Source organism: Neophocaena asiaeorientalis, unplaced genomic scaffold (assembly GCF_003031525.2).
Source record: "Neophocaena asiaeorientalis asiaeorientalis breed wild unplaced genomic scaffold, Neophocaena_asiaeorientalis_V1.1 scaffold737, whole genome shotgun sequence".
Classification (NCBI taxonomy): domain Eukaryota; kingdom Metazoa; phylum Chordata; class Mammalia; order Artiodactyla; family Phocoenidae; genus Neophocaena; species Neophocaena asiaeorientalis.
This window is the reverse complement of record NW_020175012.1, coordinates 575,468-589,615: the sequence shown is the minus strand read 5'-3', so window position 1 is coordinate 589,615 and position 14,148 is coordinate 575,468. Positions and strand designations below refer to the sequence as shown.

Genomic DNA, 14,148 nt, shown 5'->3' with positions numbered 1-14,148 from the left:
GTAAAAAAAAAAAAAGAAAGCCACTGGTCTAAGCCATCATTTAGGGGATCTTTTGAGGCTTAATGCTCAGTGACTCAGTTCCTCATGCAAGGAAAATTTGAGGATTTTTTAAATTTTTTGAAAGATGTTGATAGGAATCTTATGATTTAGGCTGTCTTAATGAAAGATTTCAATTTTGACTCAAGAAAACAGTTATAGTAGTTTACGTTTATTGGGCATATATACCGTAAGCTGTAATATGTGTTATATATTTTCTATCTTAGTTAATTCTCAGAACAGCCTTATGAAGTACTAGTGTTGTTATCACAGCTTAACAAAAGAAATAACTGAGGCCAAAGTGAGTTAGCTAACTTGCCAAACTTACCCAGCTAATAAGTGATCTGCCTCTACCTCGTTTCAAAATACCAGTACTCAGAGACTCCAAGGTATGCAAATGCCTAACATTTGGGGAGAGCAGTGAAAATTTTATAGGTGTACTAGGATTATAGATGAAATGGCTGGAATCGATCTTAGAAGCAAAGCCTTGAGTCCAAGTTATAACTTGTTCTAGCAGTACTGCTTTTGGGAATCCTCACATTTTTCCTTTTTGATTTAGTGCTGGCTCTCCTCTCTGTTTTCATGGCTTGTCTCTACCATTAGATGGAAAGTTTCTTGAGAGGCAAGCACCCATCATATTTGACTTTATGTCTACAAAGACTGGCAGATTGTAGGAATTCAGAACAAGTGATTCAAATGAAAATTTTGAATTTTATCTTGTATTTAGAGAAATGTTAACAATAAAATCCATGGCTTAGAAATATAACTTTATGAAATACAGAGTGAATTGGCAAGTGTAGGAACAGGCATTCCAGCGAATTAAGACTGTTTGACACATGATTGGTGTTTAATTGGTATTTGAACAACAGAATGAATGAGTAAAGAGTTTGGGCTTCATCATGCATGCAGAAGAGAGGCACAGTCAGAAACATGTCAGTGTGGAAAATGAATTGGAGTAGAGACAGGGAGATCAGCAAAAGAAGACTGCTTGGCTTAAGAGGAACTTAACAAATGTGTGTTAAATGGCTGATAAATTGTCACCATATATTGAATACCTACTTTGTGACAGCGGTTGTACCTAATGCTTTACAGATATTCTTTTTAACTTTCATTGTAATCTTGAGGAAGTTGAGGCCAAATACGTGGATGTTGTGGAAATCCAGGTGAGAGATGATATGGTGCAAACTAGGATATTCGCTGAACACCTAACAAACTCGTGTAATTCCTACAGGTGTCTTTTTGAAGCTAGAGATGTGCTGCTTTTAGCTTATGGATTTCCACGTTTGTTTCAGTTGTACTGTATTAAGATTGTAGGAACCGATCAGTGCTTTTAATTTTTTTTTTCAATTTTCTTCTCCTTTTTTTATAAAATAATCTCTTTCTGGTGTTTGTGATATCATTATCATTGTAAAATTCCCTGCTTTTGATCACCTCAGAGAAGGCTTTAAAGAATAGCCACATTTCTGGTTCTCACAAGAGAAGCAACCTGATCACAAATCATCATCTCAAACTTAGAACATCTGCCTCTCTGATTTTCAGTTTGCACCTGCCTTTTTAAAAATTATTTTCAGGAATTTCAAACCTATTCAAAAATAGACTAAGCTAATGATCCCCCTCATGTACCTAATCATCCAGCTCAGCACTCATCAACAAGTGCTCAGACTTGTTTGTGTCTGTCTTCCCTCATTCCTCATAACCCTCCAAATGCTGGATTATTTTTAAGGAAATCTAAGACATTATTTCATTAATATGCATCTTTAAGAGAAAAGAAGACAAAGAAATGATAGCCATAATACCATTATCAAATCTTAATTAATATTTTCTTAATATGCACTTTGACTACCCCAGTAGTCTTATAATGATCTTTTGTCAGTGGGTTTATTTGAATCAGGATCCAGTCAACGTCTTCAGCCTTTGGTTGATAAGTCTCCTAAGTTATAATAGTTCCCTCCTCTTATTTTTTTTTGCTGTTTTGTTGTTGTTGTTGTTAAACTGGGTCACATGTCCAGTAAAACCACCCACTTTCTAATTGTATCTTCATGGTGTTGTTTAGCATGTTCCTTGAGTATATATTTGCTGAAAATTGGTAGTAAGATCTAGAGTCTTGAACAGATTAACGTTTGAGAGTTGTTGTTTGGCAAGAACAATTCATGGGTGGTACTGTGTATATCCTGTTATATCACATCAGGAGGAGAATGTCTGGTTGTCTCTTCGTGATTGTTAAGTTTGTATAAGGTGTTCAGATGATGTCAGCATGATTCCTTCATTATAAATTTCTCCATTAAGCTTTTATCTAATGTTTTTACCTGCCATTGATAGCAAAATGCCTGCATCCATTATTTAATTAGAGGTTTCAAAATGATAATATAATATTGTCTGTCGTTCTATATTTATTAGATGGAATTATTTTATAAAGAAGAATTTTCCCTTACTAGTTTTAAGTTACCCTAAAATATAGCTTATATATAAACATTTGATTATTTTCCTTTATGTATGTTTTCAGAAGAGTTGATGCCCTAACATACTCCAAAGGTCACTAATGTGGGATGTGTGCCCACATGTGTGTACCTGTGTAATATTTTGAATTTATAGATTTTTAACATATTTGCTTATTGCATTTCAGTCCATTGAAGTCATTATTCTTTTTGATGCTTATTAAATTGTCCCCTTTTTTGGGCTGGTGGTAGTCCCCTCAATTTGTCTTCTATGTTCTTTTGACATGACTCCCCAGTAACATAGCTTTCTTTCATTTTGGTGTGACAAAATTATTCTCACTTTATCTTTTATATCTCTTGACCCAGAGTCATCCATTTCTCCCAGGTGGGGCTTATATTTGAAACTACTGTTTTCTCTATCTTGTGGTATCTAGGCATGTGTATAGGTAGCATATATCTTCCGTATAGGCATTCACACAAAAATCTCTTGTATCTCATTTTCAGCTGCTCTGAAGAATGGCTCCCATTGCTTGGGGTGTTCTTCATCCCCCCCAAAATTGAAGTTCTGTGTATCATATAGTTTGTATTTTACATTAGGTCATCCCCAACATACCATGTAAAGTTTATAAAAATCCGTAGATCAGTTTACATGAGGTAGTAACAGAAAAATAGAAGCTTATTTTCATTCATATAAATAGGCCAAAATGCTTTTAACTTGGTTAGAAAGAATAGTTTGGGGCAGAAAGGTTTAGAGGAAATGGATAAATATACAGTTTGATTTTGACATGAAGAACTTTTTTTTTTGGCTGTGTTGGGTCTTCGTTGCTACGCACGGGTTCTCTCTAGTTGTAGCAAGTGTGGGCTCCTCTTCGTTGTGGTGCGTGGGCTTCTCATTGCAGTGGCTTCTCTTGTTGCGGAGCGTGGGCTCTAGGCATGCGGTCTTCAGTAGTTGTGGCTCGCAGGCTCAGTAGTTGTGGCACACGGGCTTAGTTGCTCCATGGCATGTGGGATCTTCCCAGACCAGGGCTCAAACCTGTGTCCCCTGCATTGGCAGACAGATTCTTAACCACTGTGCCACCAGGGAAGCCCTGATATAATGAATCTGTGATATATAATATATCTGGTTAGAGTTATTTGATAGAAATAAACCCTCAGGCCTAAAGATGAAATAAAACTATTCTATATTGTTTTATCAACATAAAACTAAAAAGCTAAGAGAATAAGTGACTTGCCAAAGTCACGTAAAAAGTAGCAGAGCCAAGTATTATATGAAAGATATTCAGTAGTTTCAAACACAAATATGAAATTCAGAACATTATTCTTTCACACAATTTTTCTTTATCTCCTTTGGTGAGCCTATCGAAATGAAATGAATGTCTTTTTTTTTTTTCTCATTAGAGTCCCAAGAGTGGCCTGAAAGAGAGGATTTATCTAGAGGAAAACCCAGAGAAAAGTGAAGTAATTCAGGACACTGTGAGTATGAACTCCATGAAATGATAATGTTTTCTTTAGCTTTCCTTATACTTAAGTGACAGAGATATCTGATATGTGTGTGTGTGTGTGTGTGTGTGTGTATTTTTTGGAGCAAAAGCTTAAACTTATTAAAGGAACTTAATAAAGATTTGGTAAATGGAGAGCTACTCTATAGTTAGTAATATTAGGTGGTTAAATTTTTTTTATAATAAAGTGCATATATCATAAAATATACTATTTTAACCTTTTTTAAGTTCCTCGGCATTGTTACATTCACATCATTGTGCAGCCATCACCACATCTATCTCTAGAACTTTTTCATCTTTCCCGACTGAAACTTGGTGTCCACTAAACACTAACTCCCCATTATCCTCTCCGTTCAGCTCCTGGCAACCATCATTCTACTTTCTGTCTCTTTGAATTTGACTAGGAGTAGAATCATACAATATGTGTCCTTCTGTGACCAGCTTATTTCACTAAGCATAATGTCTTCAGTGCTCATCAGTGATTTAGCATGTATCAGAATTTCCTTCCTTTTCAAGGCTGAATAATAATCCATTTTGTGTTTATACCACATTTTGTTTATCCATTCATTCATCAGTGAACACTTGGGTTGTTTCCACCTTTTGGCTGTTGTGAACCATGTTACTCTGAACATGGATGTACAAATAAATATCTGTTCAAGTTCTTGCGTTCAGTTCTTTTGGGTGTATACTCAGAATGGAATTGCTAGAACTTGCATCTTCTTAATTGAATACTTTTAGCATTCTGAGTTTATTTTTTAATTAGGACTTGTATAAGGTTTTATAGTAAAAAGATTTAACAGCATGTTATGATTCATCTATTATTAGCAACATAAGGACTGTTGAAAAATCAGAAGTATCACATCAAAATAAACAAAGACAAAATAAAAAGTTGTCTCACTGATACTCTAAACAAATTTCTGTTGTTTTACCTGATTTTTTAAAAAAATTATTAAAGGCTTATGGTTTAAAAAACAAGAGTAAAAAGGGCGGAATCAAGTTCAGGAAATGCAAATACATAGAGTTGCAACACGCTTAAGGAAGAAAAACTACAGCTATGTGTTATTCACTTAATTTATAACTTGTTGGTCCATGTATATAGTTTCAACTGTAACTACTGTGCAGATAACTTCCAAGTCACGATCAAAGAGAGTCTCACTCTCTTCGCTCAAATCCAGATCGTACAGCATTCAACTGCTGTCATATTTAAGCCAAACTCATTTTTTTCATATTTGTTCCAAATTTTCTATTTCTCTTAATACTGTATGGTCTCTGATTTCAGTGTTGGTAGTATTCAAATATCCCTTATTTTTTGCACTATACAGTAATGTTCCACCGCTGCCTTTTTCATGTGAAATCCAAATTTGTAAGTGAATTGACACATAGATGAGCTATTGCACCGGAGTGAGATCTACCGACCTACAATTTATTTTTACAGTCTTGTTGTCATTGTTTCTATAGCAGTGTTTGTGTGATTACTTGAACATTTTATTGCATTATGGCAGTGATTTTCAACTGGGAGTGATTTTGTCCTTTGGGGGACATTTGGCATTTGGCAATGTCTGGAAACATTTTTGATTGTCATGACTGGAAGGCTGCTCCTGGCATCTAGTGGGTGGGGAGAAGCCAAGGATGCTGCTACACATTTTACAATGCATATGACAGCCTCCACAACAAAGAATTATCTGGCCCAAAACGTCAACAGTACCGGGATTGAAAACCCTGCATTATGTACTTATGAAAATGAACTTTAAATGAAAAAATAAGGTTCAGTGACAGCTTTCAATTATATGACCTTAATAGAAATTTTTGTATTAACCTCTCTGCTAAACTTACTTCTATTCTCATTTTTCCTTTGTCCTGTTGTCTTCATTCACTTTTAAACTAACTTTTAAAAATTGTTAACTATTTATGTAAGCCAGCTTTATTTCTTTCTATAACAAGGTCTAGATATGTATGAAATAATAAATGAAGTATACAGAGAGGGATTAGAATCAGATAACCAAGGGTATAGTAAGCAAAGGGTGTTTATTATTTCCAGGGGAAACGTTCTCCCCCGCCCCCCGCCCCCAAGAAACAATCAACACTGGAAAATTTGAGAACCACTTTGAAAATAAAGTACCTAAAGAAAATAAATAAAAAGAAATCCAGTCAGTTTAGTGAACCGTGTCTTTGTGATGGTTTGGCTTTATCCTGTCTCTGAAATTGACCACTGGATAATTTTTCTGTTCCTTTTCTCTGAATGTTACCAGGACACTCAATCACTTATTGGGAGTCCCTCTACCCGTATAGCACCTCATATTATTGGAGCAGAGGATGATGACTTTGGTACTGAACATGAACAGGTGATGACTTTTTTTCTAAAAAACAAATTATTAATTCTCTGAGATGTTTGATTTCTTGCAAAAATGAACACTTTCTGGAGACTGAAATTATATTTATAAGGATTTGAAGCTAAAATCTTAGAACTAAGATTAATTAATTGGCTAATTACCCAGGTTAATTGCTTATTTTAGCTTTGACCAATAGAAATGGCTTTGCTTTTGAAGCTGATAAGAAGTCATTGATTTATACCTAAGTATCTCATCTTGGGAGAGGGGTATGTTATTATAAATTTTTTTAAAAATTTCAAATTCCAGTTGTTTATTGATGGTATATAGGAATATGATTGGCTTTATTCTTGTCCTTGTATCCCATGATCTTGTTAGTAAACTCACTACTTCTAAGAGCTTTTTAAAGTAACTTTTTAGGATTTTCTACATAGACAACCACAAACAGAGACAATTTTTATTTCCTTGTTTCCAATCTGTTTATCTTTTATTTCTTGCTCTTACCTTTATTGTACTAGTTAGGATTTCCAGTATGAGGTTGAATCGGTGTGGTGAGACAGGACATCCTTGTCTTATTCCTGATCTTAGGAAGAAAGCATTCAGTCGTTTATTATTAAGTATGATGTTAGCTGTAGGTTTTTTGTAGATACTGTTTTTTTTAATTGAGAAAGTTTCCTTCTATTCCTAGTTTGGTAAGAGTTTTTATCATGAATGGATGTTGACTTTTGTTGAATGACTGAGATGATCATGTGTTGTTTTTTTAAATTTAGTCTCAATATGGTAAATTACATTAATTGATATTATGAGCATTTTGAAACAGCTTTGTATTCCTGGGATAAACCACAGTTGGTCATAAGTATTTTCCTTTTCATAATAATGTTGGATTCAATTAACTATTATTTTGCTGAGGATTTTTGCGTCTGTGTTTATGGAGGATATTAGTCTGTAGTTTTTTTGTGTTTTTTTTAAATAATGTCTTTGGTTTTGATACTTGGGTAATGCTGAACTCTTAGAATGAGTTGAGAAGTGTTACTCCTCTTGTATTTTCTGAAAGAGATTGTGTAGAATTGGTATTATTTGTTTAGATTAACTTATATGATTCTAGGTTACCTTAAGTTTAACTATTGCTGTTTTCTGTGTTCAGTGTAGTTTGGGAATATACAAGTGTTCTGGGAGTTGTCTTATTTAAAATCATACAGCTCCCTTTCCTACCACCATTTCTACGATTAGCTCGAAAGGAAGACAGCTATTTTGTTATTAGGCAAAAAGCCTTCCACTGCATTTTTAGAAGTGTTATTAGCCTGTTTTTTTGCATACTGATTTGTAGACATGTGAGCTCTTTGATAATCATCTTCTGGACTTTTATTCTCCCAGGATGGTCTTCCCTCCATCCTATTCCCAAGAGATTATTTTCAGAAGAGGAGATTCCATAGCCTGAATTGCTAATAAATTCTAGTGACATTTTTTTAAATCTTGAATTTTTTTAGGGTAGGTTAAAGTGAAATTTGGATGGTTACGTTTAATTGAGCTGATATTACATTTTGCATTTATATATTGACATTATTGATGTATAATTACCTCTTTTTCTAGATCAATGGGCAGTGCAGCTGTTTCCAGAGCATTGAACTGCTAAAATCTCGCCCTGCTCACTTGGCTGTTTTCTTACACCATGTAGTTTCACAGTTTGACCCTGCAACATTGGTAATATATTTTATGATTTCACCAATTCAGAGTTCTTATATTGATTCATATACCATAAAACTTTTCACTTCAGCAAGATGAGTGGATGGACCTTCTTTCAGTTTTCTAAACATATTAGATATGAAAGATGATTAAAATGTTACTAATTTATTTTTTTATAAGACTTGGTTATATGGTAATAACTACATTGTTTATGGTGACCTACTTGTTCAAGGCATTCCTACTCGACGAGGATCCAGCAGATTACATTTTTCATGATTTCTCCCCCATTTCTTTCTCTGCTACAGCTCTGTTATCTCTATTCAGACCTGTATAAACAGACCAATTCCAAGGAGACTCGTCGTGTCTTCCTTGAGTTTCATCAGTTCTTCCTGGATCGATCTGCAGTAAGTTACCAAGTTAATATTATAATCTTTGCTTTAGTACATTGAAGTATTGGCCTCCTACTTCTAGTCTTCCCTCCCATGTTTTTGGACTTCATTGTGCTTTCTGACATCTATATTATATCTCAATTACTGATTATTCTTGACTATAATTTTTGTATCATTTCTAAGTTAGTTGTAGGCATATGAATTCTCACGGTAAGTTTTAAGGGATATATATGTATATTGGGGTTTATACATGTGCATATTTAGGATGAGGGAGTGAAAAAGAGAACATAAATGATATACATATATATTAGGGTTGAAAGGGCAATATTTGTATAATTGAACTCTGGTTGGCCTCTTTGAAGTTTGGAGGCACAAGGGTAACTGAAAAATGGTGGAAAAGATCTTACTAGTATAAATGATAATAGATAATAGTAGTGTTTTATTTTACCAATAGAAATCTTAGTAAGGTTTTAAACTAATATGTTTTTGTTTTTTCTGTAATTTTCTTTTTTTGTAGTATCTGTCTGGTTTTGGTATCAGGGTGATAGTGGCCTCGTAGAATGAGTTTGGGAGTGTTCCTTCCTCTGCAATTATTTGGAAGAGTTAGAGAAGGATGGGTGTTAGCTCGTCTCTAAATGTTTGATAGAATTTGCCTGTGAAGCTATCTGGTCCTGGGCTTTTGTTTGTTGGGAGATATTTAATCACAGTTTTAATTTCATTACTTGTGATTGGTCTGTTCATATTTTCTATTTCTTTCTGGTTCAGTCTTGGAAGGTTATACCTTTCTAAGAATTTGTCCGCTTCTTCCAGGTTGTCCCTTTTATTGGCATAGAGTTGCCTGTAGTAGTCTCTGTGATGCTTTGTATTTCTGCAGTGTCTGTTATAACTTCTTCTTTTTTCATTTCTAATTTTATTGATTTGAGTCCGCTCCCTCTTTTTCTTGATGAGTCTGGCTAAAGGTTTATCAATTTTGTTTACCTTCTCAAAGAACCAGCTTTTAGTCTTATTGATCTTTGCTATTGTTTTCTTTGTTTCTATTTCATTTATTTCTGCTCTGATCTTTATGTTTTATTTCCTTCTACTAACTTTGTTTGTTCTTCTTTCTCTAGTTCCTTTAGGTGTAAGGTTAGATTGTTTATTTGAAATTTTTCTTGTTTCTTGAGGTAGGATTATATTGCTATAAACTTCCCTCTTAGAACTGCTTTTGCTGTATCCCATAGGTTTTGGGTCATCGTGTTTTTGTTGTCATTTGTCTCTAGGTATTTTTTGATTTCCCCTTTGATTTCTTCAGTGATCTCTTGGTTATTTAGTAATGTATTGTTTAGGCTCCATGTGTTTGTGTCTTTTACGTTTTTTTCCCTGTAATTTATTTCTAATCTCACAGCGTTCTGGTCAGAAAAGATGCTAGATATGATTTCAATTTTCTTAAATTTACCGAGGCTTGATTTGTGATCCAAGATGTAATCTGTCCTGGAGAATGTTCTGTGTGCACTTGAGAAGAAAGTGTAATCTGCTGTTTTCAGCTGGAATGTCCTGTAAATATCAATTAAATCTGTCTAGTCTATTGTGTCATTTAAAGCTTGTGTTTCCTTATTAATTTTCTGTCTGGATGGTCTGTCCATTGGTGTAAGTGAGCTGTTAAAGTCCCCCACTATTAATGTGTTATTGCCCGTTTCCTCTTTTATGGCTGTTAGCATTTGCCTTAAGTATTGAGGTGCTCCTATGTTGGGTGCATATGTATTTATAATCGTTAGATCTTCTTCTTGGATTGATCCCTTGGTCATTATGTAGTGTCCTTCCTTGTCTCTTATAACACTCTTTATTGTAAAGTGTATTTTATCTGATACAAGTATTGCTACTCCAGCTTTCTTTTGATTTCCATTTGCACGGAAAATCTTTTTCCATCCCCTCACTTTCAGTCTGTATGTGTCCCTAGGTCTGAAGTGGGTCTCTTGTAGACAGCATATATATGGGTCGTATTTTTGTATCCGTGTTTCCCACTTAGAGAAGTTCCTTTAGCATTTGTTGTAGAGCTGGTTTGATGGTGCTGAATTCTCTTAGCTTTTGCTTGTCTGTAAATGTAAAGCTTTTTTTTTTTTGTAAAGCTTTTGATTTCTCTGTCAAATCTGAATGAGATCCTTGCAGGGTAGAGTAATCTTGGTTGTAGCTTCTTCCCTTTCATCACTTTCAATATATCGTGCCACTCCCTTCTGGCTTGTAGAGTTTCTGCTGAGAAATCAGCTGTTAACCTTATGGGAGCTCCCGTTCCCCTGTATGTTATTTGCTGTTTTTCCTCTGCTACTTTTAAGAATTTTTCTTTGTCTTTAATTTTTGTCAGTTTGATTACTATGTGTCTCAGCATGTTTCTCCTAGGGTTTATCCTGCCTGGGACTCTCTGAGCTTCCTGGACTTGGGTGGCTATTTCCTTTCCCATGTTAGGGAAGTTTTCGACTATAATCTCTTCAAATATTTTCTTGGGTCCTTTGTCTCTCTCTCTTCTCCTTCTGGGATCCCTATAATGTGAATGTTGGTGCATTTATTGTTGTCCCAGAGGCCTCTTAGGCTGTCTTCACTTCTTTTCATTCTTTTTTCTTGATTCTGTTCCACAGCAGTGAATTCCACCATTCTGTCTTCCAGGTCACTTTTCCGTTCTTCTGCCTCAGTTATTCTGCTACTGATTCCTTCTAGTGTATTTTTCATTTCAGTTATTGTATTGTTCATCTCTGTTTGTTTGTTCTTTAATTCTTCTAGGTGTTTGTTCTTTAATTCTTCTAGGTCTTTGTTAAACATTTCTTGCATCTTCTCGATCTTTGCCTCCATTCTTTTTCCGAGGTCCTGGATCATCTTCACTATCATTATTCTGAATTCTTTTTCTGGTCAGTTCCCTATCTCCACTTAATTTAATTGTTCTTCTGGGATTTTATCTTGTTCCCTCGTCTGGTACATAGTCCTCTGCCTTTTCATTTTGTCTCTTTCTGTGAATGTGGTTTTCATTCCACAGGCTGCAGGATTGTAGTTCTTCTTGCTTCTGCTCTAGTATGTTTTATTATTAGCCTTGCTATAGGGTAAATAACAGTTAGCCCTTAATACCTCTTGAAGAATCATGCTGCATGTCCCTGGTTCTTTCATATTTGCATTTCTCTTAGATGACTGTTTCACACCTTTTCTCTCTTAAACTCTCCATCACTTCCTCACTTTCTCAACTGATGACCTTGCTGTTTCTTTGAGAAATTTAAATTACACGGAAGATAACTTCTACCAGATATATCATCCTACCTCTGTCATACCATATGCTCTGCCCTCTCTCCTGATGCTATGTAGGGATTGTTCTGCTTTTATCTAAGGCCACCTCTTCCCCTGTTTATCCAGAGTGTATTTTCTTATACCTACTTAAGGATTAGTTATTCTAGCAGTTCTTCTCTCCTGCATCATCAGTTGTTTTGTTTTCTATTGAATCATTCATATTAGCATGCAGACTCACATAGAAACATTTTGGCTCCACTTCTTCCTCCAGCACTTGCCCCATTTTCTTTGTGTTTTTTGCAAGGTTACCTGTACCCCTACACATGGCTCAATACAGTTACCTTCTCAGTGAAGCCTGAATTCCCTGACCAATTTACTTAAAATTTCATCTCCCCCGACTTTCTGTCACCTTTCCCGTGTTATTTTTGTCTATAGAATTTATGTTTTCTTTTTTAATTTATTTTTTGTCTATATTCCTACTCTTCTACCCCAAATGTAAGCTCCATCAGGGCAGATATTTTTGTTCCGTTTGTTCACCGCTATTTCACCAGCACTGAATAGATCCTGGCAGAGTGGTCACTCAGATAGTTACTGAATGGATTAGGTAGGGTTCTGATTACACTGCCATTGTTTAAAATATTATACAATATATTTATTAAGGTAACTTTCTTTCATGAAGAAATGGCAGCTTATTTGTATTTCACATTTCTTAAGAGTGCTTGCTCCATGCTAAGTCAGAACTTTATACTTTGCTGCTCGTGATCTATATAAGTTTATCAAAATGATAAATGATTAATTTGCTAATTATTATTTTATGCCACAGGTCATATTTATTTCATATAAATACCCACATACAGAAATGAACATATACTTTTTTGCATTTGTGCTAGAAATACTTTGAAGAAAGTTGATTTGAGCTACTTTATGGCAACTTCAGTTAAAGAGAAAGCTTTGAAATCCATTTCACTGTTCTTCAAATAAATATTAGAGATCTCATAATTTTTAGCAGTGACTTATTTTCAAATGTAAAACTTCAGGTCTCATGTTAATTGTTTAAATTCTGAAAGGATATGACTTAAGTAGGTGTATAATACAAAGTAAACACGAAGAAGTTAGTATATTTTCTCCAAATGCAAAACAATTTTTTTCCAAGACATTTCCCAAATTAACAGGAGATAATTATCTGGTAATGGGAGCAAAAACTGCAGTTATTATGTCAACAAATCCTAGCTAAGAAGAAGTAAATTATGACACAGTCGTCTTAGTTCAAGAGTAAGAGCTACACATGGAAGAACTAGAGATTTAAGACTCCAAGGCCTCAACATTGATATCCAACACTTTCTCATTGGGAGTGTGACTATTACTGTGAGGGTTCTTTAGCTTTACATAGCAAAATGGTTGGGAATATCATGGTCTGTAGTGTGAGTATATCAAAAAAGTAAATAAAAATCATCATTATATATGAGTAAATTTTTCATATGATATACACATAGTTGAGGTTTTACCTATATTGATTCAAATGATGTATAACTGATTATCTTAACCAATGATTCTAGAAAGCCCAAGCCAATATTGATTCATTTTAGAAAACTAAAGCCAACAGGGATAAGTAAGGCACAGAAGCATTCAGTCATCTAGTAAAACAAGTGTAGATGTTTCCATTATAATATGATCCTTGGGAAAAAGGCTTATTTTCAAGTTTAACAATAGAACATTCCAGAGCTAGGAAATTTAGACGGGTGAAACCCAAAAAATGAGCTTATACCTGAATATTCTTATAAAAATAGATATTCAAGTTGTATCTCTTTATTTTGTATAAGTCCTTATATGCATCCTGAAAAACTCTTAGTACTATTTCACTTTTTGTTTGCATTTTTGTTTTAGCACCTGAAAGTTTCTGTTCCTGATGAAATATCAGTAGATCTAGGTAAGTCTGGAGCACCAATATGCTGGAGAATTACATCTCTGTAGATACGTAGCTCAGCTCCTCCCTAAGGTTTCTATCTGTTACGTGGTGACTAGTAGGTGATATGACTCACAGCAGAGAAAAAGCCTATAATACATTTAAGGGTAAATGAAAGATGAATTCTGAGATGAAATACATAAAATGTATTGAACTTCTCTTTGTCTTACTTCAAGTTAAGTTTGCACCAAATAGTGCCAGTTATAATGCAAAAAATATGCCTTAGATCAGGTGACTTCTTCTATTTATGCAGAAAAAAGAAGACCCGAGCTTATTCCTGAGGATCTACATCGCCACTATATCCAAACTATGCAAGAAAGAGTCCACCCAGAAGTTCAAAGGCACTTGGAAGATTTTCGGTAAGCTCGGTGGTAAGCTGATATGGTTGTTCTGAATTAATTTTCTTTTTAAGTAGGAAAAGGTTATACATTAAGTCCTTGGCTTAGCATATCGTCTTTAGCACTGTTACTGAAGCCTAATGCACATCTGCAGTCAAAAGGTTGGCATGGTACTGAGAGCGCATAGTCCCCATTCCTTACGCTCTCAGGAATTGTGCCTAGTATTAGTACTCTG

At 34.8% G+C, this 14,148-nt stretch overlaps 1 protein-coding gene across 5 annotated transcripts in view; it reads left to right on the top strand.

The window, feature by feature from the left end:
- ARHGEF12 (Rho guanine nucleotide exchange factor 12) overlaps nt 1-14,148 on the top strand; it is a 142,412-nt gene that overhangs the window by 96,358 nt on the left and 31,906 nt on the right. For all 5 annotated transcript variants that reach the window (XM_024761922.1, XM_024761919.1, XM_024761923.1 and 2 more), the window contains 6 exons: nt 3,870-3,944; nt 6,220-6,312; nt 7,888-7,998; nt 8,286-8,384; nt 13,497-13,539; nt 13,829-13,934. In XM_024761922.1, the coding sequence (XP_024617690.1) occupies nt 3,870-3,944; nt 6,220-6,312; nt 7,888-7,998; nt 8,286-8,384; nt 13,497-13,539; nt 13,829-13,934 (527 nt within the window). The remainder of the gene's footprint in view (nt 1-3,869; nt 3,945-6,219; nt 6,313-7,887; nt 7,999-8,285; nt 8,385-13,496; nt 13,540-13,828; nt 13,935-14,148) is intronic.